This window comes from Spermophilus citellus (genome assembly GCF_964194105.1).
Source record: "Spermophilus citellus genome assembly, chromosome: 8".
Taxonomy (NCBI): Eukaryota; Metazoa; Chordata; class Mammalia; order Rodentia; family Sciuridae; genus Spermophilus; species Spermophilus citellus.
This window is the reverse complement of record NC_138189.1, coordinates 32,421,060-32,446,381: the sequence shown is the minus strand read 5'-3', so window position 1 is coordinate 32,446,381 and position 25,322 is coordinate 32,421,060. Positions and strand designations below refer to the sequence as shown.

At 44.0% G+C, this 25,322-nt stretch overlaps 1 protein-coding gene across 14 annotated transcripts in view; it reads left to right on the top strand.

The window, feature by feature from the left end:
* The window catches only part of APBB2 (amyloid beta precursor protein binding family B member 2), a 338,567-nt gene extending 313,502 nt beyond the window's left edge, over positions 1–25,065 (top strand). For all 14 annotated transcript variants that reach the window (XM_081303291.1, XM_081303294.1, XM_081303292.1 and 11 more), the window contains 6 exons: positions 5,588–5,702; positions 6,915–7,002; positions 7,691–7,774; positions 9,629–9,744; positions 11,301–11,480; positions 22,756–25,065. In XM_081303291.1, coding sequence (XP_081159417.1) covers positions 5,588–5,702; positions 6,915–7,002; positions 7,691–7,774; positions 9,629–9,744; positions 11,301–11,480; positions 22,756–22,923 — 751 coding nt within the window. In that variant the 3' untranslated portion in view covers positions 22,924–25,065. The remainder of the gene's footprint in view (positions 1–5,587; positions 5,703–6,914; positions 7,003–7,690; positions 7,775–9,628; positions 9,745–11,300; positions 11,481–22,755) is intronic.
* The last annotated feature ends 257 nt before the right edge of the window (positions 25,066–25,322 follow it).

Here is a 25,322-nt window from a genome sequence, read left to right as displayed (position 1 = left end):
TTTCTTGGGCCCTGTGCAGGTAAAGCAAAAAAGTCAGAAAGCCCTCCATCTTAAAAGGCTCAAAATTTAGCCCAGCAAGTCCCAAGTTTTCAGTCCTGCAGATATTTGAACAAAATTGACAGAGGAACACTGAAATAGGCTGGAAATCACCATCCAGAGTAAATGTATATTATTAGAATTACCATTATATAATGATCTGCCCTATATTATATGCTCTAAGTTTGATATAGGCGTTCCACATCTGGGACAGTGTTTGAATTAAGTCCCTTTGCTGCCATTTTGTCCTTACTTGTAGGAGAGACCTTGTGTGTGCCCTGGTAAGAACTTTGGTGGCTTATAGCTTAACAAAGAGAAGACAGGAGGAAGGAGTCATTGGATACATCTTAGGAAGTCAGCATAATTCAGATGATTGCGGACATTTATTAAAGCATCCTTTCTGGATAAAGAGACAATATTTCAAAGTGGGCTTTTTTTCTTTGACTTCTTTCCCCCTTGTTTCTGGTAGTCCCCACCATGTAGCCAGTGCCTGCCATGTGCCGGAATTCACAGATTCCCTACATCAAAATGTGTATTTGACCTGAGCAGCTATGAATTGCATAAAAGATGCTGCTGAGTGTTGGAGACGTGGTGAGGAGTGCCAACAGGAGACAGGGCGGGGGTCACTGCCAGTTGCATGGGCTGGCATGTGATGACTGACAGGGGCAGCTTGTTCCAGGCCTCTCCACAAAGCAAAACCGGCTCCAACTAGCAGAAGCTACAGGGAGGCAGGTTTCAGTGTTTCATTTAGCAAAAAAAAAAAAAAACACACATTTTGGTTCACTGGGAGCTTTCCAACAACAGGACAGGCTGATTCATTAAGGAAATGAGATTTCATGTCCCTGAGCTATTCCAGGTACCACCTGTCAGGGCTGCTGTAGAAGGGGCTTTGAAAGGTGAGTCTGTAGAACAGCTAAGGGATCTGAGATGCCTCTTAAATTTTCTTGGAGAGGTAAACACATAAGCAGATTCTACTTACCCTGGGAGAGTTGCAGGGGAGAGATTTGGGGAAAGGGTGAATGATTCAGTCTTGGCTGGTTTTTAATAGGAGCCATTTGAATAATGAATTGTTGATTCACTCATTCCATAAAGATGGATCAAGCTCCTGGAGGGCGATGAGGGTGCTGTACAGCCGAGAATAATAAAAGCAATCGTTGGTCCTTTTTCTTGGCCATTAAGAAATTTGAGGCTGTCAAAAACGTCTTAGCGCTGACATTTTTCTCCAGCAGAACCCAAAGCTGGTCCTGGGGCGGGGGGGGGGGGGGGGGGGGAGGGGGGGGAGTTACTAGGAAGAACAAGAGCAAGGAGAGCTGGAAATACAAGGGCTCAGTCATCACATGGCCAATGGAGCTGCTTCCTGGTACTCACTTCTGTTAGAACTGAAGGAGGAGACGGAAGCTCCAGCTCCAGCTCCAGACCTTTTACCTCCTGGTTTTTGAGGCAGGGTCTTGCTGAATTGCTTAGGGCCGTGCTAAGTTGCTGAGGCTGAGCTTTGAACTTGCCATCCTCCTGCCTCAGCTTTCCGAGCCGCTAGGATTACAGCATAATCCCAGCACCCAGCACAATGAGGCCTTTAAATATCATTCTCCATCAGGCTCAGAGTAAGGGCCAGAAACCCGGCAGGGCACAAAGCGCTGCGCAAACTAATTGTGGAGCCCAGGGCAACTGTGTGCAGCTTCTGTGAGGCCACCTCACGGTGCCACAGGTGTGTGCAGAGGACAGTGTGAGTTCTTCCAAACACTCCTGACTCTTTTACCCTGTGGCTCTGCTCATGCTCACTTAAATTTTCTTTGAACCATCCTTCTTACCTTGTCCTTCTTACCCTGGAAAGGCCTACCTAAAGACACCAGCTCACGTGTCAATGTCAGTAACGCCAGGCAGTGGCTTCCTAGTCTGCAGCCTTGTCCACTTGCATTTGCATCACTGGTGACTGGGACCTAGTAGTGTCTTAGAAGGTAATTGTGGAGATAAATTGAATATTTTTTTAGAATATAAATCTATAAAGCCAGGTGTGGTGGTGCACTCCTGTAATCACAGCTACTCAGGAAGCTGAGGCAAGAAGATCTCAAGTTCAAGGCTACCCAGGACAACTTAGGACTCTTAGAACAACCAGTGAAGTGGCATCTGGACTTGACTCTCAATCACAGATTCTATCACTGGGTGTTCCACTGTGCATAGAGGAAGTGGCTCAGCGTGTCCAAACTCCAGGTCCAAAGGAAGGCCTCACTGCCTCTACAGACCTCCATGTTTGGGGCTGTCACTATTTGAGGGTGACTCAAGTTATGTTGCATGGGAATAAAATGGGAGATATGCAAACATCTTGCAGAGAAAGTTCTTTCTCCCCGCCCCCCCCCCCCGCCCCCCGAGAAGCAGATGCAGCTTCCGGAGAGTGAGTTTCTAATCTCACCCAAGGTGGTGGACCACAGACTCCTGCCTCCTTCCTCTGTCAGTCTGGCACCTGAGAGCAAACAGGAAGAGATGAGGCTGTGAAAAAACATGCGAGAATCCCTCCAAAGCAAGTCTGAGGCTGCTGAGTTTCTCCTTTAGGAAAATGTGGGCTCCTCATGGTCACCCTTAAAGCCTTCATCACCTTCCCCTGAGCCAAAAGAAAATGAAGATTAATAATGGTAATTTTAAAAATTATGCCTGAGAGGTTACATATGAAAGAACAGAGGGCACAAAGCCGACCTCGGGTAGGAATGATGTGTGGCTTATCAACCAGGGCCTGTTCCGTTTGCCTTGGGATCATCACCCTGCCAGCTCAAGAGAGAGAGTACTGGACCTTGGAAGCTGACATCAGAGAATGGCAGTGCCAGGGAGAGACCTTAGGAATTGAGTTTGTCACCCTGTGTCCTGAGTTGTGCAGATGTCATATCCATACCCAAGATGCTTGGAAATGGAGGTGTTTCCAATTTGGGGGGGCTCCCCTGATTTTGGAATATTTGCATGTGCACTATGAGATAACTTGGGGATGGGACCCATGTCCAAAAATGAAATGTGTGTGTTTCACATACCCCCGGCACACAAAGCCTGAAGTTAACTTCATATAATATTTTTAATAATGTTCTACATGAAGCAGAGTTTGTGGTATGGAACCTTCCACTTGTGGCATTGTGGCAGTTGGGATTTGGAGTTTGGATTTTCTGATTGGGGGTGCTCAACTGTGTAACTGAGGGGAACCAGGAATGAGACTGGAGGTCGAGTTGCCAGAATCAAGCCACTGACCTTCTGGCTGTTCTTTGCTGTCTCTTAAGACAGACACAGTTGAGACCTGTGCAGTCACTACGAGAGAGGCCATAACAGAACTTATCCTTTGTGGTGCAGAATTACTTACTGTGGGCATTTAGACTCAAACAGGGCCCTGGGGGCTAGAGGGCCTGGCAGACCTCAGAGGTGGGCCATCCTGACAGGTGTGCTCTGGATAGCATAGGGAGGGTCAGTGGTCCCCAAGCAAGAGATGTGACCACAATGAGACCCACCTTTTCTGGAGCAGAGGGAGAGCTCCTCAGTCAGGAGAACAGTGCTGGAGAGTCGGTAGGGCAGGTTTTGCAACTCTTAAAATCCAAAGGGTTTTGGGCTTTCTGTGGGTGACCACAGGGAGCTTCAGACAGATTTGGCCTCAGGCAAATGGCAGCTGCATCTGGAAGTTTAAAGAGCAAGGTGTTGAGATCTGGAGTGTGCTACTTCATGAGCTTCTAGGGAACAAGAGCAGCAAGAGGGAGGAGAACCCAAAACCAGGCTTCCCTGGAGCACGGCCTCCGGAGTAAGGCGTATCTTGTTATGTAATGCGTGGCTTGAGTGCAGGGCTAGCTGAGGATGGGAGGCACTCCTGGCCCACACGCACCCCTCCACCTGCTGTCAGGGAACCCATTCCTACCTCTGGCTCAGTCTAGCTTCCCGTGGGAAGTAGGACCAAGAGGAGCAGGCGCTGTGCCTAGGGGTGGGGGTGGAGCCTCTATCACAGACAGTTCTGCTACCTGGCATCACCAGGTATTGGGGATGAATAAGGTACAGTTCATCATCATGGAGCTTCAAGGAGTTGTGAGGAAGACACACCAGATACACTTGGTGCCCAGGGTGATGCCTAGGGTGAGCGCAGTGGGTACCGGAGCCGAGGAGAACAGGAGGGGTGCTCCCAGCGTCAGCTGAGCCCTCCACAGGGGCAGCGGGGTGGAGAGCAGAGGCAGGGGACGTGCTCTGAACCCTGAGCTGAACGCTGTGGGGCTGGGAGGCAGGAGCGCCAGACCTCCAGGTTGTACCCTAGTCCCCACAGGGTTGGGTGGGGGAAGAAGGGGCAGGGGAGTCTGGTGTGGAGGACACTGACTGAAGCCACCGGTGAGGAAGCAGGAGAAGGTTGGGGCAGATGTTGAGGTCAGGCGTGGACAATTAAAGTGTCTGCATGACAGGCCGGTCAAGATGTCCTGACCTGGAGCCCAGGGTCAGGAAGCTCCACTGAAGAGCTGCCCCGGCCAGCAAGACAACCTGACACTTCTCTGGCCAGACCATCTGTCTCAACCAGCCCTCCCTTACTGAACCCCACCTTTTTTCTGGCCTCTCTCACGATGGTCATTTGCCTCCAGTGGTAGAGATCCTCATGCCTTCCCAAGGACACCTCGGCTGCCCCGGGGGTAGACTGTCCTGGTCTGTGAAAAGACTGCCAGTTCTTAATCACGGGAGAGAAATTTTCAATTACCGGGATCCTGGCTTAGCGTCACGTGCAAATCAATCACTATGATCCATGACCGCAGGGGTAAAGCGGGACATTTATTTTTCATAAACACTTTCAACTTTGAAAACCAGCGTCCTCCAGTAATAACAGAGAGGAACGTAGACGTGTCCTGTAGCCCTTTTGAAGCTGAGTCATGTCACAGCCAGCATCTTTTTCAACAGTAAAACAAATGCTAAAATCCAACAGCCACTGCTTGCTCTCGACAGCATCTGAGCTCACGCTTCATAACAGCAATATCATGGGATGCTGCCCAGAGCCAGGGTTCAAGGAGTGGGTAGTGGCCTGCGGTGCCTTTGGTAGACTCTCAGTCCGCCGTGTCTGTGTTCCAGCGCCCTCCGATTGCCCATCAACTTTCTCCAGCAGCTGTGGGTCGGGCGGTTCTCTGTGCTCGTGTTTCCACATCAGAGCCTGTTATTCTGCTTCTGCTGCACAAACCACTCTGTCCTGACACCACTCATGCAATTCGTACTCTTCCAAGCCCGGGTTGTGTGGTTGTAATATGTGTTATCATGCTACACAGAAGGGCTCTGTGAAACTCGGCATTGGCCCAGCGTCGTTAGCTATTCCGGGAGTTCAAGAGCCTGGGTGTGGAGGATGCTGTAGTTATGTTACTTAGAAATGAATCCCTAATATCTACCAAACCGTGCTTCAGTTTTCTGTAGCTATTAAAATTTTGGTTTGTTTGTTTGTTTTTAATCATTTCATACGTTGTTTACCACTGACATGCTTGCTGCTGGCTCCTTTAACATTCATAACTAGCATATGGGTTGGTAAAAGGTTCCTTTATTTAATTTAATGTACTGATACTTTTTTTTTGCATAGGGATTTTGCTTACGTAGCAAGAGATAAAGATACCAGAATTTTGAAATGTCATGTATTTCGATGTGACACACCAGCAAAAGCCATTGCCACAAGTCTCCACGAAATTTGTTCCAAGGTAAGGTGGGTCAGGGCACAGCAGTGCACCTCTCTCTCCTCACCCCTTGAGCAGATGAAGGGATGTGGAAGGGCAGGAGAGGGGACATGAAAATCGACTCAGGGAAGAAGTGGGCAGATTGTTCAGCTCATCCCAGTAAAGAACGGCGGTCCTTCAAAATCCACAGGGGAACAGTAACAGTACCTCAGCAGATACCAAAGTCCTCAGATGCCAAGTCCTTTATATAAGGTGGTGAAGTGTTAGCGTGTGTTCTATGTACATTTTCCCATGTACTTCAAAGTATTTCCAGATTCCCTGTCATACCAAATATAATATAAAGGCTTTGTAAACAGTTGTTCAGTACCGATGCAGCTGTTGCAGGCTTACCTACATACATACTTCGGCACCACCATAACGTTTTTAACCCCTGGTCGCTAGAATCCACAGACTCAGAACTCTCACAGAGGGAGGGCTGCCTGAAATCTGTAGGCCAGGTGTTGCTCCAAGTGGTCCTGTCTCCAAAATGAAGATTTGGTACCTAAGCCCATGGCTCTGTGAAGCTGGTGAGGGAAGGTTTGGAAAGCGATAACACTTGAGCACAACAGACATCCTGCCCCCAACAGAGAGACAGTCTGAGATAGCAGCCGACATTTCTGAGGCCACTGAGCGTTTGATACACTGGCTCCTTCAGTCCTCGAAACTGCTCTGTGACATAAATACTATGGTCATCCCCATGCTTAGTCGAGGAGATGAGATATAGGAGGGCAGGTGACTTATCCAATGCCACACAGTAAGTGGCAGAGGTGAGATTTGAACCGACATATTCTGTCTCCAGAACCCTGAAAAAAAGTATCTGAAAGTGGGCATCTAGAAGAGCCAGGGAAGCCCCACCATGCCATGTTCTGCTAACCACTGTGGCCAGCAGGTCCAGGACAGACCATGGATATTGGGGGACTTTCAGCAAAGCTGGAAGCCTGGTGAACGGAAGAAGTAGATTCCAAACAATCAGGAGACCGTTACTGTGAGGAACAGTTTACCTGTTATCCCCAGAGAAAATGAGCAAAATTCTCAAATGAAAAACATAGCCCTGGGGAAGGGGCCAGGAAGTCAGGTGGAAAATTTAAAGCTATTTTAACTTGGAAGTGAAATCTACTCAGACACATTACACTGGACTCGCTGAAGGTGTGGGGCCTGCATCCACCAACCAGAGCTGTATTTGCACTTAATCTTTAGATTATGGCTGAACGGAAGAATGCCAAAGCCCTGGCCTGCAGCTCCTCGCAGGAGAGGACCAGTGTGAATCCCGAAGTCCCTTTGCAAGGTAGGCCAGTCGCATCTCCCCTCATCCTGGCATGTCCCTCACGGCAAGAAGCAAGAGGGCTCAGGTGGTTCTCCATTGTCTTGGGTTTCCTAAAAAAAGCATATTCAACTCAAAAAACATGAGTGGAGTGTGCACCTTGGGCCTACAGGGGCACAGACTTGATTTTGTGTCAGTAGGATTAGTACAAAGGTGGGGTGGCTGTGTTGCTAATGCAAAGTTAAAGAATATTGTTTTCATAACTCATGTAAAGTATGGGGTAGGGACTAATTTTTAAAAATGTATGTTCTTTTGGGGGACTCTTGGTTATGTTTTCCTTAGCACACATCAGAGAGACAGTTTGGCCCGTCAGCTCCTGGCTTCAAACTCTTTCCCACCTTTAAATGAAAGTTTAACAGGATTTTGACTGACAGAGATAAAGGACTGGGAAATCAGGCGAAAGACTAAATAAAGCTCATTTAACTTGGAAGTGAATCCAACTTCCAAAGGTGGTTTTACTTCCAAGTTAAATGAGCTTTTAGTCTTTCGCCCAATTTCCCCAGTGTCTAGGGTTAGTGCTATTTTGATTTTGTTCAGGAACAAGACATAAAGGCACAGGTGGTGTTCTGGGGATTTCAGATCCCAGGTGGTGACTATTTTTTCTTATGTGTGGCAACCACTGAGAAGGATGGGCTGCTTTTGTTCCCTACAGTAGATTTCCCAACGCCAAAGACTGAACTGGTCCAGAAGTTCCACGTGCAGTACTTGGGCATGTTACCTGTCGACAGACCAGTCGGTATGTACGGCCTTTATTGTCCCTTCCCTTTGAAGGTGTTCAGGAGCTTGTGGGAGGTATTCACACCCCCAAGAGGGTGAGGTGCACAGTTACTCCCTTGCCTTGTCTTGAATCAAGCCCTCTTTCCATCACCAGCCATGGCCCATGAACAGTTCTGATCAAATGAGCCATGTGGAGCTGGGCGCGGTGGCACATGCCTATAATCCCATCGGCTCAGGAGGATGAGGATGAGGATGAGCCTGAGGCAGAAGGATCGAGAGTTCAAAGCCAGCCTCATCAATGGTGAGGTGCTAAGCAACTCATTGAGACGCTGTCTCTAAATAAAAAAATACAATAGGCTAGACTATATCTTAGTGGTTGAGTACCTCTGAGTTCAATCCTTGGTACACAAACCCACACCCCCCCGCGCCCCCCCCCCCAAAAAAAAACCAGTATGAGCCACATGAAGACACGCTAAGCTGGTCTGACTACAATCCCAGAATACTTGAGCAAAGCAGACAGGCATTTCTTATTTACCCTGCAATCTATAGAGATGTGCAGCGCAGGGCAGTGGAGGTGCTGTGCTTTCCTGCAGTAGGGCTTCCGTCTCCAGGGACAGGGCGAAAGGACTGAGGGAGCCCTCATGTCCTCCTTTTCCACTGTGACCCCAGAAATGGCAACCACAGCATTCGGCTCACATCCCAGCGGCAGGACTAAGTTGCCCTTCCAAGCTGAAGACAGGCTGGGAGACGCAGCCTTTGCCTGGCTGATGCAGAGAAATCGGAGCCTCCTGCACTGCTGGGGCCCGTGTGACATGATGTGGCTCCTTGGGAAAACAGCTGGGCAGTTCTTCAAAAGCTTAAACAGTTACCTTTGACCCAGAGGCTCTGCTCCTGCACAAACACCCAAGAGAATTGGAAACCTGTGTCTACAGAAAAATTTGCACACCAAAATTTACAGCCACATTATTTACCATAATATGAAAACAATAATATAAAAATAGAAACAATCCAAATGCCCATCAGCTGACATGGACAGGATCCTTCCATATAATGAAATGTTATTTGGCAATAAAGAGGAAGCAAGTGCTGAAACATGGACGTGAGTGAACCTTGAAATCGTTAGCTAAGTGGAAGAAGCCAGTCACAGACCACCACCTACCGCGTGATTCCATTTATACAAAGTGTGCAGAATAGGGAGATCTCTAGAGACAGAGAGCTAGTAAGTGGCTCCTAAAAGGTACAGGGTTCTTTCAGGGATGACAAAATTGTTCTACAACGGATTGTGATAACGGTTGTACTCTGTAATATAGTGAAAACCATTGGGTTACACACTTTCAGTGAGTGCATTCTGTGTGAGATCACAGTAACGTTCTTACTCCTGCTCCCAGGCCCCCAACAACCTGTGGGAACACTCAGCAAAGGACCCCGCCCACTAACCTGCATGGTCTAGAGAGCGTGGTCTAGAGAGCATGAGCCTTGACCTTGGTTAAATGCCAAGTGACATGAAAGAAGCTCAGGGACTCTGGCCAGTGCTGGCTTCTTCCAGGTCCTCTCCCAAGGCCCTGCTTGGACAGAGACAGGATTACTGAGTATTGTTTCCACCCTGAGCCGGAGAAACTGGAGAGAGAGATGGGCGTGCCGTGGTCTCTTTAAACAGGACACCCCATGCTAGATTTCTGGAGGGGCTCATGACCCTTCTTCCTGTTGGAAAAGCTGGCGTTTTATTTTGAACAGTCGTGAGGATAAAGTGATGAAGTGTCCTGAACCACAAAGAAATGATCGATCGCGGTACAGCTCTTACTGGGCCATTGGGCACACGCTGGAAAGTGATAAATAACTTGAAGGATTTTTCAATTACCTTTTCCATCCACAGGAATGGACACCCTGAACAGTGCCATAGAGAGTCTGATGACCTCATCTATCAAGGAGGATTGGCCATCAGTGAACATGAATGTGGCCGATGCCACCGTGACGGTCATCAGTGAAAAGGTGAGGAGTCCTAATGGACATTTGGCCTCCATGGGCCACAGGAGGCTTTGGAAACCCAGAAAGAGAGCCGAGGCTTGACCTCTCAGGAGCTGTGCCTGCTCAGGATTAAAATGGCCTGCATTTGTGAAAGGTTTTGGCCTTTGTCTTGGTCTAAATCCGTGCCTTTCTCCACTTTCCTCTGAACCTGGAAACCTTTGTCCTGGTGCTCCTGGTTCTGTTTTCCTCATTTGCCCAGGAGATTGGAATCATTTGCTCGAGGTGATTGACACTAGCTATAGCTCACCCGGTTTTCTGGCGAGGCCCTCCCTGGACTCCAGGGTTGATTGGATCATGCTATCTGAGGTGGGACACAGAGGATGCTTCTGTGAGGGAAGGCCTGGTGGTCTGTCATGGCAGCAGGAAAAGGGGTCATTGATCATCTTCACAGAGGCCAGCATTAGCTTCAGCCCAAATTACTCCACTCTTATTGCGGAAACTGAAGTACAAGGAGGTAAAGAAACTTGCCCGTCCTCTCGCTGTTGGAAGTACAGAACCAGGCAGTCTGGCTCCAGGCCCTTTGCTAATTTTTGATTCTGCTTTTGAAACACATGTCAGGAGAAGCCCTCAGGTCACCACCCTGCTCCTCTGTCCACCAGAGGTCACCTTCCAGCCCTGTATGATCTCGTCCCCACCTACCTCTTCTACCCCGCACAGACCCCTGGCCTCCTTGCTCCTGGTCCTTCCTCAGACCTTCCCACCTGCTCCCCCCATAGCTGGCTTCTCACCCTTTGAGCCCAACCCAACAGTCACCTCCTAGGATGGGGCTGCCTCCTGGTGGCTCCTTCCCCACCAGGCTGTTACATCTGGGGCTGTCTTCAAAGAGGTCAGCATAATGAGCCAAGATGTTGTGATCTGAAAGGTGCCATCCATTCCAGATGTGTTCACCAACTCAAAAATTGCATGTGATCATTGCAAAGGATTGGCCCTTATGACTACAAGAACGAATTCCAGGCCTCTCTGTATGCCGTTTCATATGGAGACCAATTTGTAGAAAGGGGGAAAATGATATGACAAATTAGTTGACTTGACAACTTTTTGTTTTCCCTGGTTTTAGGTAGCAGTGTGGTGCAGTGCGCTGTTTTGCTAGGGTAGAGGGACCACATGGAGAGGGATGCAGCAAATCCTTTTGTCCTGGTGCCCTGGGGTTCACTTGGGGGAGCAGGCTGTAAGCCCCTGGTGTCCCTGTTGGGCAGTGAACAAGAAGTGCATGTGACTTTGTTCCTCCACAGGTGAACTCACAGACCGGGGGTCTAGTGGGTAGCGAATGGACATTTCCACATCAGTGTAGTTCAGATCATGCTGAACTGCCAGAAAGAGATGCCCACAGCACTGAAGTCCTGTCCAGACCCTTCAGCAAAGTTTTGGCTTTCTAGAAAGACCCAAGTCCTTTCTGAATTCAGTCTGGCCTTTCTGAATTCAGTGTGCTGGCTTCTCTGATCTGCTTAAGATATAAAAATCTGGGTGACTGCTGCCTGGTTTGCCAGAGAGGTTTGGATGCTAACCAGCGTCTCTCGCAGAATGAAGAGGAGACCTTGGTGGAGTGCCGGGTGCGATTCCTGTCCTTCATGGGTGTCGGGAAGGATGTCCACACGTTTGCCTTCATCATGGACACTGGGAACCAGCGCTTTGAGTGCCACGTGTTCTGGTGCGAGCCCAATGCTGGTAACGTGTCGGAGGCGGTCCAGGCCGCCTGCATGGTGAGTGACCCTGGCCCAGAGGGTCGTTCAGTCCTGCCTCTGCTTTTGTTTTCTTTTCTTTTTTTTTTTTTTTTTTTTAATTGGTTGTTCACAACATTACAAAGCTCTTGACATATCATATTTCATACATTAGATTGAAGTGGGTTATGAACCCCCAATTTTACCCCAAATGCAGATTGCAGAATCACGTCGGTTACACATCCACAATTTTACATAATGCCCTATTAGTAATTGTTGTATTCTGCTACCTTTCCTATCCCCTACTATCCCCCATCCCCTCCCCTCCCATCTTCTCTCTCTACCCCATCTACTGTAATTCATTTCTCTCCTTGTTTATTTTCCCATTCCCCTCACAACCTCTTATATGTAATTTTGTATAGCAATGAGGGTCTCCCTTCATTTCCATGCAATTTCCCTTTTCTCTCCCTTTCCCTCCCATCTCATGTCTCTGTTTAATGTTAATATTTTCTTCCTACTCTTCCTCCCTGCTCTGTTCATAGTTGCTCTCATTATATCAAAGAAGACATTTGGTATTTGTTTTTTAGGGATTGGCTAGCTTCACTAAGCATAATCTGCTCTAGTGCCATCCATTTCCCTGCAAATTCTATGATTTTGTCATTTTTTCTTGCTGCATAGTACTCCATTGTGTATAGATGCCACATTTTTTTTATCCATTCATCCATTGAAGGGCATCTGGGTTGGTTCCACAGTCTAGCTATTGTGAATTGTGCTGCTATGAACATCGATGTGTCATTATCCCTGTAGCATGCTCTTTTAAGGTCTTCAGGGAATAGTCCGAGAAGGGCAATAGCAGGGTCAAATGGTGGTTCCATTCCCAGCTTTCCCAGGAATCTCCAAACTGCTTTCCAAATTGGCCGCACCAATTTGCAGTCCCACCAGCAATGTACAAGTGTACCCTTTTCTCCACATCCTCGCCAGCACTTGTTGTTGTTTGACTTCATAGTGGCTGCCAATCTTACTGGAGTGAGATGGTATCTTAGGGTGGTTTTGATTTGCATTTCTCTGATTGCTAGAGATGGTGAGCATTTTTTCATGTACTTGTTGATTGATTGTATGTCCTCCTCTGAGAAGTGTCTGTTCAGGTCCTTGGCCCATTTGTTGATTGGGTTATTTGTTATCTTATTGTCTAATTTTTTGAGTTCTTTGTATACTCTGGAAATTAGGGCTCTATCTGAAGTGTGAGGAGTAAAAATTTGTTCCCAGGATGTAGGCTCCCTATTTACCTCTCTTATTGTTTCTCTTGCTAAGAAAAAACTTTTCAGTTTAAGAAAGTCCCATTTGTTGATTCTTGTTATTAACTCTTGTGCTATGGGTATCCTATTAAGGAATTTGGAGCCCGACCCCACAATATGTAGATCGGAGCCAACTTTTTCTTCTATCAGACGCAGAGTCTCTGATTTGATATCAAGCTCCTTGATCCATTTTGAATTAACTTTTGTGCATGGCGAGAGAAAGGGATTCAGTTTCATTTTGTTGCATATGGATTTCCAGTTTTCCCAACACCATTTGTTGAAGATGCTATCCTTCCTCCATTGCATGCTTTTAGCCCCTTTATCAAATATAAGATAGTTGTAACTTTGTGGATTAGTCTCTGTGTCCTCTATTCTATACCATTGGTCCACCCGCCTGTTTTGGTACCAGTACCATGCTGTTTTTGTCACTATTGCTATGTAATATAGTTTGAAATCTGGTATCGCTTTACCGCCTGATTCACACTTCCTGCTTAGAATTGCTTTTGCTATTCTGGGTCTTTTATTTTTCCATATGAATTTCATGATTGCTTTATCTATTTCTACCAGAAATGCCGTTGGGATTTTGATTGGCATTGCATTAAACCTATAGAGAACTTTTGGTAATATCGCCATTTTGATAATGTTAGTTCTGCCTGTCCATGAACAGGGTATTTTTTTCCATCTTCTAAGATCTTCTTCTACTTCTCTCTTTAGGGTTCTGTAGTTTTCATTGTATAAATCTTTCACCTCTTTTGTTAGGTTGATTCCCAAGTATTTTATTTTTTTGGAGGATATTGTGAATGGAGTATTTTTCCTCATTTCCGTTTCAGAAGTTTTGTTACTGATATACAGAAATGCCTTTGATTTATGTGTGTTGATTTTATATCCTGCCACTTTGCTGAATTCATTTATTAGTTCTAGTAGTTTCTTTGTAGACCCTTTTGGGTCTTCTAGGTATAGAATCATGTCATCTGCAAATAGTGATAATTTAAGTTCTTCTTTTCCTATTTTTATGCCTTTAATTTCTTTCGTCTGTCTAATTGGTCTGGCCAGTGTTTCGAGAACTATATTGAATAGAAGTGGTGATAGAGGGCATCCCTGTCTTGTTCCGGATTTTAGAGGGAATGCCTTTAACTTTTGTCCATTCAGAATGATGCTAGCCTGAGGCTTAGCATAGATAGCTTTTACAATGTTAAGGTAAGTTCCTGTTATCCCTAGTTTTTCTAATGTTTTGAACATAAAGGGATGCTGTACTTTGTCGAATGCTTTCTCTGCATCTATCGAGATGATCATATGGTTCTTATCTTTAAGTCTATTGATGTGATGAATAACATTTATTGATTTCCGTATATTGAACCATCCTTGCATCCCAGGGATGAATCCTACTTGGTCATGGTGCACAATTTTTTTGATGTGTTTTTGTATTCGATTTGCCAGAATTTTATTGAGGATTTTTGCATCTAGGTTCATTAGAGATATTGGTCTGTAGTTTTCTTTCTTTGAGGTGTCTTTGTCTGGTTTCGGAATCAGGGTGATGTTGGCCTCATAGAATGAATTTGGAAGAGCTCCCTCTTTTTCTATTTCATGAAATAACTTGAAAAGTATTCGTATTAATTCTTCTTTAAAGGTTTTGTAAAACTCCGCTGTATAGCCATCCGGTCCTGGGCTTTTCTTGGTTGGTAGTCTTTTGATGGCTTCTTCAATTTCATCCATTGATATTGGTCTGTTCAAATTGTGTGTATCCTCCTGAGTCAGTCTGGGTAAATCATATGACTTAAGAAATTTATCGATGTCTTCACTATCTTCTATTTTATTGGAATATAGGTTTTCAAAATAATTTCTAATTGTCTTCTGTATTTCTGTAGCATCTGTTGTGATATTGCCTTTTTCATCCCGTATGTTAGTAATTTGAGTTCTCTCTCTTCTTCTCTTCGTTAGCATGGCTAAAGGTCTGTCGATCTTATTTATTTTTTCGAAGAACCAACTTTTAGTTTTGTTAATTTTTTTAATAGTTTCTTTTGTTTCCATTTCATTGATTTCCACTCTGATTTTAATTATTTCTTGCCTTCTGCTACATTTGCTGTTGTTTTGCTCTTCCTTTTCTAGGGCTTTGAGATGAAGTGTGAGCTCATTTATTTGTTGGTATTTTCTTTTTTTGAGGAATGACCACCAGGCGATGAATTTTCCTCTTAAAACTGCTTTCATTGTGTCCCATAGATTCCAATATGTTGTGTCTGTATTTTCATTTATCTCTAAGAATTTTTTGATTTCCTCCTTTATGTCTTCTGTAACCCATTGATCATTCAGTAACATATTGTTCATTTTCCATGTGATGTAGGATTTTTCCTTCCTTCTTTTATCATTGATTTCCAGTTTCATTCCATTATGATCAGATAAAATGCATGGTATTATCTCCACCCCTTTATATTTACTGAGGGATGCCCTATGGCATAATATATGGTCTATTTTTGAGAAGGATCCATGTGCTGCTGAGAAAAAAGTATATCCATTTGATGATGGTTGATATATTCTATATATGTCAGTTAAGTCTAGGTTATTGATTGTGATATTGAGTTCTATAGTTTCTTTATTCAACTTTTGTTTGGAGGATCTGTCCAATGGTGAGAGAGGTGTGTTGAAGTCACCCATAATTATTGTGTTGTGGTCTATTTGATTCTTGAACTTGAGGAGAATTTGTTTTATGAATGTCGCAGCACCATTATTTGGTGCATAAATATTGATAATTGTTATGTCTTGTTGGTGAATGGTTCCTTTTAACAGTATATAATGACCTTCTTTATCCCTTTTGATTAACTTAGTCTTGAAGTCTATTTTATTCGCTATGAGGATGGCCACCCCTGCTTGCTTACGAGGACCATGTGCGTGGTATATTTTTTCCCATCCTTTCACCTTCAGCCTATGTATGTCTTTTCCAATCAGATGTGTCTCCTGGAGGCAGCATATTGTTGGATTTGTTTTTTTAATCCATGATACCAGCCTATGTCGCTTTATTGGAGAGTTTAAGCCATTAACATTCAGAGTTACTATTGATATATGGTTTGTACTTCCATCCATGTTTGATTATTTATCCTTTTTTTAAAAAAATTTAGTTTGTTTCTCCATGATTATCTTTCCCCTCGCCCTCTGTCTTTACCGAGGAACTTCCCACTGATGGTTTTGGTTATTGTTTTTCATTTCTTCCTCGTGTAGTGTGTTGCTCAAAATGCTTTGCAATGCTGGTTTTCTGGCTGCAAATTCTTTCAACTTTTGTTTATCATGAAAGATTTTTATTTTGTTGTCATACCTGAAGCTTAATTTTGCTGGATACAGAATTCTTGGTTGGCATCCATTGTCTTTCAGTGTTTGAAATACATTGTTCCATGACCTTCTTGCTTTCAGTGTCTGTGATGAAAAATCCGTTGTTAACCTTATTGGTTTACCCCTGAATGTAATCTGCCTCCTTTCTCTTGTAGCTTTTAATATTTTCTCTTTGTTTTGTATATGGGATATCTTCATAACAACGTGTCTTGGCTTTGGTCTACTGTGATTTTGTGTGCTCGGTGTCCTGTATGCATCTTCAATTTGTATATCTGTTTCCTTTTTTATTTCTGGAAAGTTTTCTGTAATTATTTCATTCAGCAGGTTACTCATTCCCTTGGTTTGAATCTCTGTACCTTCTTCTATCCCGATGACTCGTAAGTTTGGTTTTTTTATGTTATCCCATAACTCTTGGATGTTTTTCTCGTGATATTTTACCAGCCTTTCTGAGTTGGCTAGACTCTTTTCAAGATGATATATTTTGTCTTCATTATCTGACGTTCTGGCTTCTACTTGCTCCACTCTGTTAGTGATACTCTCAATTGAGTTTTTAATTTGGTTTATCGTTTCCTTCATTTCTAGAATTATTGTTTGATTATTTTTTATAATCTCTATCTCCTGATAAAGATGCTTAACTTCTTCTTTTATCTGTTTATGTAATTCATTCTCAATGTGTTCTTTCGCTGCTTGAATTTGCTGTCTTGTATCCTCTTTAAGGTTCCATTCCATCTGTCTAAGGTGTTCCTTGAGTTCTTTATATGACCATTTTTCTGATGACTCTAGGTCCTCCTGAATATTTAGGCTGTCCTGCATTGTTTGTACTCCTTTTCTTCCTTGCTTTTTGAAGCTGCTCATGTTACTTCTTGTTCTGTTTGACTGCTGAGTTACTGTTTACTCCTATAAACTTATTAGATGCTTGGGAGGAAAGGTATTAGAAGGGAAGGGAAGAAGTCACTAAAGAGAATGAGAGTAAGCAGGTAGAATTCAAGGAAGGGGGGATAAGAGAAATGAAAAGACAAAAGAAGAAAAAAATAGGAAATAAAAAAAGAAAAAAAAATTTTAAAAATAATAATAATAAAAAATTAAAATTAAAATTAGAAAAAAAAATTTAAAAAATTGTAAAAAAAAATTAAAAAACAACAAGAAAAATGAAAATGAAAGAAAAACCCAAATCAAAAAAAAAGAGAGAAAAGAAAAAAAGAAAAAAAAACTAATAAATGCAGTCTTAGAGTTTGATTAACTTCCCTTCCAGTAGGTGGCGCTGTGCCCACCAGGCCAAGTTTCTCCTGTCAATATGCGGGAACCAATCACTGTGTAGCAGCTCCTCCCAGACTGGGCGAGTCTCCAATCCTGAGTGCTTAGGGCCTCCTCTTGTGTCTAGTCACTTCCCACTTTTCCTCTAGCCAGGCCCCTCTCACGGGTGCCGCTCATCACAATACTGGCTACACGCCAGGTCTGCTGCTCCCGGGAGTCCTGTTTTCATGAACGACTGGGCACACTCTTCCAGTTTGCCATTCCCTCAGACCCTAAGTTTGTAGAGCTTGGAGCTGAGAATCCTCAGTGAATTTTACTTGCCCTCCGGTAGCCACGCCCCCTGTAGCTGGTGCAAAAGGCCTCAGCAGTCAGCCCTGGTGGGAGCGGTAGTTCCGCTCAGCGGGTCCCGCGCCACCTCTGATTCCCTCGGGCTGGCTATCGAGCTCACGGGAGAGCTGGGAGGGGCCCTTACGGGACAGCTGGGAGGGGCCCTTAAGGTTTCCCCGATGTGTGGAGACGGAAGGCTAGGGAATTACACACCTGTAGCCGCAGGTTTCAATGAAGTTATCTCCTCTGCAGCAGTCTGATGACGTCAGTTCTCTGCCATAGTGGTGTCTCTTGCAAATGGCGACAGTTCGTTTCCCTTTGCCGGGCGACCAATGCAACGGGTGGGTCCTTACTGTCTCTCCCAAGCCCCATTTCCAACCTGTGGCCACTACCTATGAAGGCTCGGTAGGCATTTACCTCCTTAGGATCAGAAGGGCTGACCAGTTGTTTCAGCCGGATGGATTAGTGCTGAGTCACAGCTGTTTGTCTGCGGGAAGCAGGCGAACGGGAGCTTGAATTCAGCCGATCCGGGCTCAGTGTGTGTTCTGAGAGGCCCAGACTGTTCGCCCCAGATCCACGTCAGCTCAGCATTGCCTAGTGATCCTGAGCAAACAGATTTAGGTTGTTTATGACTCCCTATGCCCGCACACCTGAAGAGGTCAGAGACTTGATCTCTCCGAGCCCGCCGCCATGTTGGAATCCTCTGCTTTTGTTTTCTATGCAATAAATTCGAGCAGAATCACCCACATAAAAGAAAAGAAATCAAATTGTCAAAGCCCTGCCTTGCTTTGTGTCACTCTTGTTCCTGTGGGCAGGATCAATTAAGGCAAGCAGGTTGCATCTCAAGAGGATCCAGTAAAGCTGAGAAGGATGATCTTCCCAACTGCAGATTTGAGGACATTTGAGGCTAAATGTCCCCAATTAATTTCAGTGTGTGATCAGGAAACTCTAGTCACAAATGAGTTATTGTTGTTTTGTTGTTGTTGTTTTGGTACCAGGGATTAAACTCAGGAGCACTTAACCAATGAGCCACATCTCCAGCCCTTTTTTTGTATTTTTTATTTAGAGACAGAGTCTCACTGAGTTACTTAGCTCCTTGCTAAGTTGCTGAGGCTGGTTTGAACTCTTGATCCTCCTGCCTCAGCCTCCAGAGCTGCTGGGATTACAGGTTGCATCACCACCCAGGGGAGTTGTTACTTTCTGCATTCAACTTGATACGTTTTACTTTTAATTTAAAATAGTTGGTTTAAGTGCATTGTTCTTATGTATCTGCAACAACCCTGTCAGGTAGTTGTTGGCTCAGAGAAGCTAGAATGAGGCTCTAGGCCCAGCTTAGGGTCAGCCCTGCACTGCCAGGTAACATAGCCAGGGCGCTTGTCACCACATATTATAGTTTGAAACAAACAAAAATCCTCATTGCTCATTGAACAAATATCCTTGGAGCATCTATTGTGGAAGACTCTCAAAAAGTGATGGAGATGCATAACGCAGGCCCTGAAGCCTGCTGCAATACAGCAGTGGCAGTTTGGGTGCTGGGACCCAGAGGAGGAGGCAGGTCCGTGACACAAGGTTGCCTGTGGCGTCAGGCAACAGTGGAGGAGCTGGGTTCAAGGGAGAGGCTGAGAGGAGTGATCAGCTCGGAGGCCATCCGCCAGTCCACACAAGAGGTGAGCAGGGTCTGAGCCAGAGAGCAGCAATGGGAGGGCACAGGGGCCAGTGACCTGAGAGACATGGTGGACACTGCTAGCCCAGGTGAGGGAAGCTGGGCTGGAGGCCCCTGTACTGCATTTAAGTGTTCCTGGGCTGGCCTGACTGTGTGACCCTGCATCATGGAGCTCAGATGTGGTGCAGGAGATGCACAGACCAAAATCATGTTATAGTGTGGAAAGAGCTGTAAATAGAATATGAGGCCGCACTGGTTTGAGAATGAATTAGGGGGAGCAGGAAGGGGAGGCCCTGGAAGCAGATGGCTTCAGGCTAGTTCAGAGGGTGACACTTGACGGGTTTGCTGGCTGGTTGGTTGATTTTAGGATGGGGCAACCTGCACACTTCTCACAGGCTAAGTGCTGTGAGCCAGTGAAGCTGGACTGAAGTGGGATCATGCACATACACTGTGTGGTCCCCTAAGGTCATAAGGGAACTGAAAAATTCTTATCATCTCCAGTGTGTTTGTGTTTTAAGCTAAGTGTTATTACAGAAGGTTCAAAAAGTTTTTTAAAAATAAGTAAGAAGAGCTAAAGCAAACTAAGATTAATTTATAATTAAAGAAAAAAATGCTTAATAAGTTTAGTATAGCCTAAGTATAGAGTGTTGGTCGAATCTACAGTGTGCATAGTAGTGTCGGCAGCCTTCACATTCACTTGCTACTCACCCAGTGACACCCTGAGCAATGCCTAGTCCTGCAGGTTCCATTTTCTATCTTTTATACCACATTTTTACTGTACCCCATATTATATATACAAATACCAATGTGTGACAGTGGCCTTCAGTACTCTCAGTACAGTAACATGCCGTACAGGTTTGCAGCCCAGGAGCAGCAGGCTGTGCCATTCAGCCTGGGTGTAAGTGGGCCATGCCATCTGGGTTTGTGTTGGTGCACTGTGATGTCTGCACAAGGATGAAATGCCCAACAGCGAATTTCTCAGAATGTGTCCCCTGTCATTAAGTAACACATGATTGTTGTTAGGGCTTGGTCTCACATTTAAAGTGGTGGTAGATGAAGACCTAGAGGAGGCACTTAGCCTCCTAGTTGGTTAGAGACCTTTTACTTTGAGACATAGGTGGAGTTGAGGAAAGAAAAAAAGTTTGCTTGTTGCTTTCTGACCTGCTATATGCTGCTTCATGCTAATTAAGAACCAGGAAAAGGGTGAGGCAGGAGGGCAAGCGCAAAGGTGGCGACTAGAAAGAAAGCAGACTGACCTTGATCTTAAAACATACCTTTGACCTGGAGGGGGGCCGGTGGAAGGGAGGAGAGGCCTGGTGCTTACATTCAGGATCTGTCCCCTCCTTACCACAGGCCCTTGTTGGAGGATATTTTCTCTGTGGGGCCAAGATGTTAACTCACACACCTGGGTATGAAGGAGCAAGGCTGGGATCGGGGGAAGCAAGGGGGGCTGAGGAGTCAAGGTGAAAGAAAGTGTGATCCAGGCATCGGGAATTAGGATGGGGTCAAGGGGTTACATACAGCAAATAGATTTCAATCAAGCAAAAGTAGATGACTATTTGATATTTTATGAAATTGAAATGGATCCTAACAGATGGTTTTGGTCATAAACTGAATGGCTTTCAGCCTTAATTATACATTCTAAATGCTAACAACAGTTAAATGATTAGCTTCATCACTGGCTATAGTTTGTTCTCTAATTCCCAAACTCATCTTCGCTGTTGGAAACAACTTTACTCTGTGCTTCCTATTCTGAGTGTATGAATGCGGCCAGTTGGAGTAGCTCAGCCAGTCAGTGCAAGGCACAGGGGTGAACCCAGAGCTCCTGCGCCCCTCTCGAAGTCCAGCTTTACTGATGCAGTCGTTTTCTTGGTTCAAACGTACATGATCCTCCATTTGAAATATCTATGTATACATTTATACTACCCAAAATACAATTCCAACACATTCTTCTTTCTTAATTTTTAGGCACATTTTATAGCTATGTCATGCAGGCTCAACTGAAGCTATTGAAGTGAAAGTTGGAATAGGAGAGAGGGATCCTTTATGAAATTCATCAGGTGTAGTTTTTGTTCACATTGCATATACAAAACTACTGTTTGAAATTCCAAATCCAGGGTCCAATGTTGGTGTATCCTGCCTACCTATAAACTCATGCTCTAGATGTGGTTTGAATTGTGATTCATGTGAAGCAAGGTGCGTTACACAGAGTAAATATATAGTAAACCATCCTCGTTCATCAGCTTGAGTTGAAAGGGACCAGTTCTGTGGCTTATGGTATGATAGGACATTATGACTTCTCCTTCCTGAGTCCTGCTGAAGATATTTTATGCATCTTAGAGAGACACATCAGTGTATCCCCAACTCTACCAAGGATCCTGCTAATATTTAAGTTGATTTTCAAAATCAGCTTTGGAATTATTTTAAAGTACTTGGATTTCAAGAAACATTTGATAAATTTAACGTTTTCATCTAATTTTGAAAAATGAATTATTTTTTCCATTACTGCAAAAGCAAGGGGCTTTGTTGTTCCATTTTTGAAAAATAGAAATTATTCATGGTGCCAATGCTAATGGATTAAAAAAAAACCTAATCCATTGGGAGTTAAACTTGAATATAAAATGTATCCTGAAATCTGCAATCTTTTTTTTTTTTTTTTTTTTTTTTTTACTAGGGATTGAAACCAGAGCAGACTGACCTTTATCTTAAAATATACCTTTAACCTGGAGGGGGGTCTGGAAGGTGGTTAACCACTTAGCCACATCCCCAGCCCATTTATTTTTCATTTTGAGATAAGGCGTCACTAAGTTATTGAGGCTGGCTTTGAACTTGTGATCCTCCTGCCTCAGCCTCCTGAGTCGCTGGGATTACTGGCATATGCCACCACTCCTGGCCATCTGAAATCTTATTACATCATTCTTTTCTATTATTATTAGGGTAGGAAATTGGAACAGGAACAAACATTTATTATTATTTTAGAGATCCTATAAATATGTCTTATTCAATCATTGTCCCCTCTGTAAAGGTTCCCACTCTTCAGCCATTTTACAGTTGAAGAAACAAGCTGAGAGAGAATTAGTAACTACTGGGGCACTCGCATCTGATGGTGCCTTCTCTCCCATGCTGTCTCTGATGGGAGCTGTAGTTGACACTCTGACCCAAACCTTTTTGTTTTCATTGGCTTGCAGACTATGAGGCATATTAATTGCAAGCTACTAACAGAGAGAGTAAGTAGAAGGTGGAAACAGATGGAAGGAGAGGATGGCAAAATACCTTCGTTGAATCTTTTAGGAGAATTTGAAACGTCCATATTAAGAATAAAACAAACTCTTGAACTTATGTTTAGGACCACCTCTTTGCCTTTCAGGAGTCAACATATTGGTGTTAAATGAAAATCATATTAAACAAGAAGAAAGAATACATTATTAGTTCCCTTAAAATTTTTTTTTGTTTTATTCAGTTACGATATCAGAAGTGCTTGGTAGCCCGGCCACCTTCACAGAAAGTTCGACCACCTCCTCCACCTGCAGACTCAATGACCAGAAGAGTCACAACCAATGTAAAACGAGGGGTCTTATCCCTCATTGACACTTTGAAACAGAAACGTCCTGTCACAGAAACACCCTAGTTGCATATGTTAAAGGACTGTCATCTTTACCTGAAGATGGAGTAGCTTAAAAAAAAAAAAGAAGAAGAACTGATCTCGGCCTTCCATTCCGTTGCTGATGCTTTGTCTTCAGAGAATTCATCTGTACCCGAGCAGTGTTAGACAGGCATGTTCTCTCGTCTTGCCACCATCTTGTGCTATGAAAAGAAGCATGAATCTTTTTTTTTTTTTTTCCTGTCAGTAAGTTACATCCTGAGCAGTGGAAGGTCTTTTTCTTACTGTAAATATTGTGAACATTATGACTTCGCACATGCAGAGAAGAATGTGACCCCTCCCCTCCTAGTGAACAATGCTATGTCCTTGGAGTGAATGATGCCTGCATTCTTTCACTGTCCTCTCAACTGGATCTGTCACAAGCAACCTTCAAGTTCCTGCAGCACTTTGCCCTGTTTTCAACATTGGAAACATGGAGATACTGCATAGCAGATACCATTGAATTGCTGTAAAGATAGGATGACGAGTTGGGGTTTTAGTTTTTCATAAAATTGGACCTGTTAACAAAACTGGCAGTTGGCATCCGTATAGAAACCAACTGGCAGCTTTCCTTGACGAGCTGTGTGACACATGGACGCCATGTCATGTCTCCAGCTGATGGTGGGATGTTGGAAAAGAGTGGAACTTTAAAATGGATGAAAAACTAAATTTGAGGAATTAAAATCGAACAAAAAAATAGCCTTTCTTTTCAGATGGTTTTCAAACTGATTATTTTCAAAAAGAGATTAACAACATCATAATGCATTTTGGGTGGGACATATTTCAAACTTCTGCCTTACATTGTACAATGCAGCTAGAGAATTATAGTTCACTATGGCCATTCTCTACACAATGATAAGATGAAATACTCCTCATGAACCTCTCATCCTTAGTTTGATGATCAGCCAATATGCAACTTGGAGTTGAAGAAATGCCATTTATATCTGTCATACACTATGATTTGAGGTCTCCTCCACCACTTTAGTTTTGTTAGTTCACATCTTAGAGGTAAATGTTGTGCTAGAATTCCGCAGCTAGCTCAGTCTTATTCTAGTGCTTTTTGTCCAGAAAGCTGTCTGTCCATCATATATTGTCCATGGCAACAAACTACATAAGTTGGACCTTTTCTTGAATTTATGTATTTAATATTAGAATTTATTGAACTCAACTAGAAATATTTTAAAATTTATATTTTTTCCATTTTACTTTTAAGATTTAAAAAATTTCATATCAGAGCAAAATATACATAGGAATAATGGGACTATTTAACAGTTTCCCCAAAACAGCATTTTCTTGCTTTTTTAATGTAGATTAGAAACTTAGCTATAAAGATATACCAATTTAAACTCTTGTTGACATTGTTTATTTTGCTAAGATGAATCTCAATATTAGTCTTGTTTACCTTCTAGTGTCAAAATTAACATTTTGACAACATCCAGTTTCAAAAGTAATGCTTTATGTTTATACACTACACTGCTTTGTTCTTGTCAGAATGGTTTCCACATTCTTATCACATTTGAGCCTTATAAAGTAGAAAAGGTACTGAACACATTGGAGAAGTAAGAACACAAAGTACCAAAAGGCTGAACCAACTGGCCTAAGACCTCGCCAAAGTGCATGAGAGCCAGATCCAGGACCCATGCCTCCCAGGACCCATGCCTCCCAGCTCCCAGCTCTTGCTGTGTTGTGCCCCTCTGCACAGTCAGTCAAGAGGACCCTTTCCAGATGACTGTGGCACAAACAAAGAGCAGATAGGGACACTGTCAGGCAATCTCCGTAAGTAAAGAAATGTGTGTCCAAATTATTTAGTGGCATTAAATTAATCATAAAACCATTGTCCTCTGTCAGTCCAGGACTGTTTGCTGCCGTGTGCCTCAATGTGCTGTAGAGGACAGGTGTCTCCATTCAGTGCAGCCTCTTCAAATTGATGAGATTTTCCAGAGATGTTACTGTGGTAGAGCTACTCCTCACTCAGACCCTTAGCCACCAGGAAACATGATGGAATGAACAGAAGGCCTTCTGCCTGCTGTTTCCTCACAGAATTCATGGAGGGGGGTGCACAGGGACTGGAATTGTTTGCTGGCACCCTAATGTTATGACAGAAACTATGCTACTTTAGAAATGCATTAAGCTTCTCGCCAACTTGCATACTGTTCTATCCAAAGTAACCGGAGCCATCATGAGAAATCATTGCATTAAGTAAACCCTACTGTGCCCTGTGAAAAGCTTTTTCAGATTCAGTTACGATGATCTTACATCTCCATCTCCACAGTGAAACATTTTAGTGTCATAAACCTCAAAACACTAACCAAGTAATCCATTTTTCTACAGGAAATCTCTACCAGAAGCCCCTGTTCATTTTTTAAGGCATATGTTCGTTTATTTTC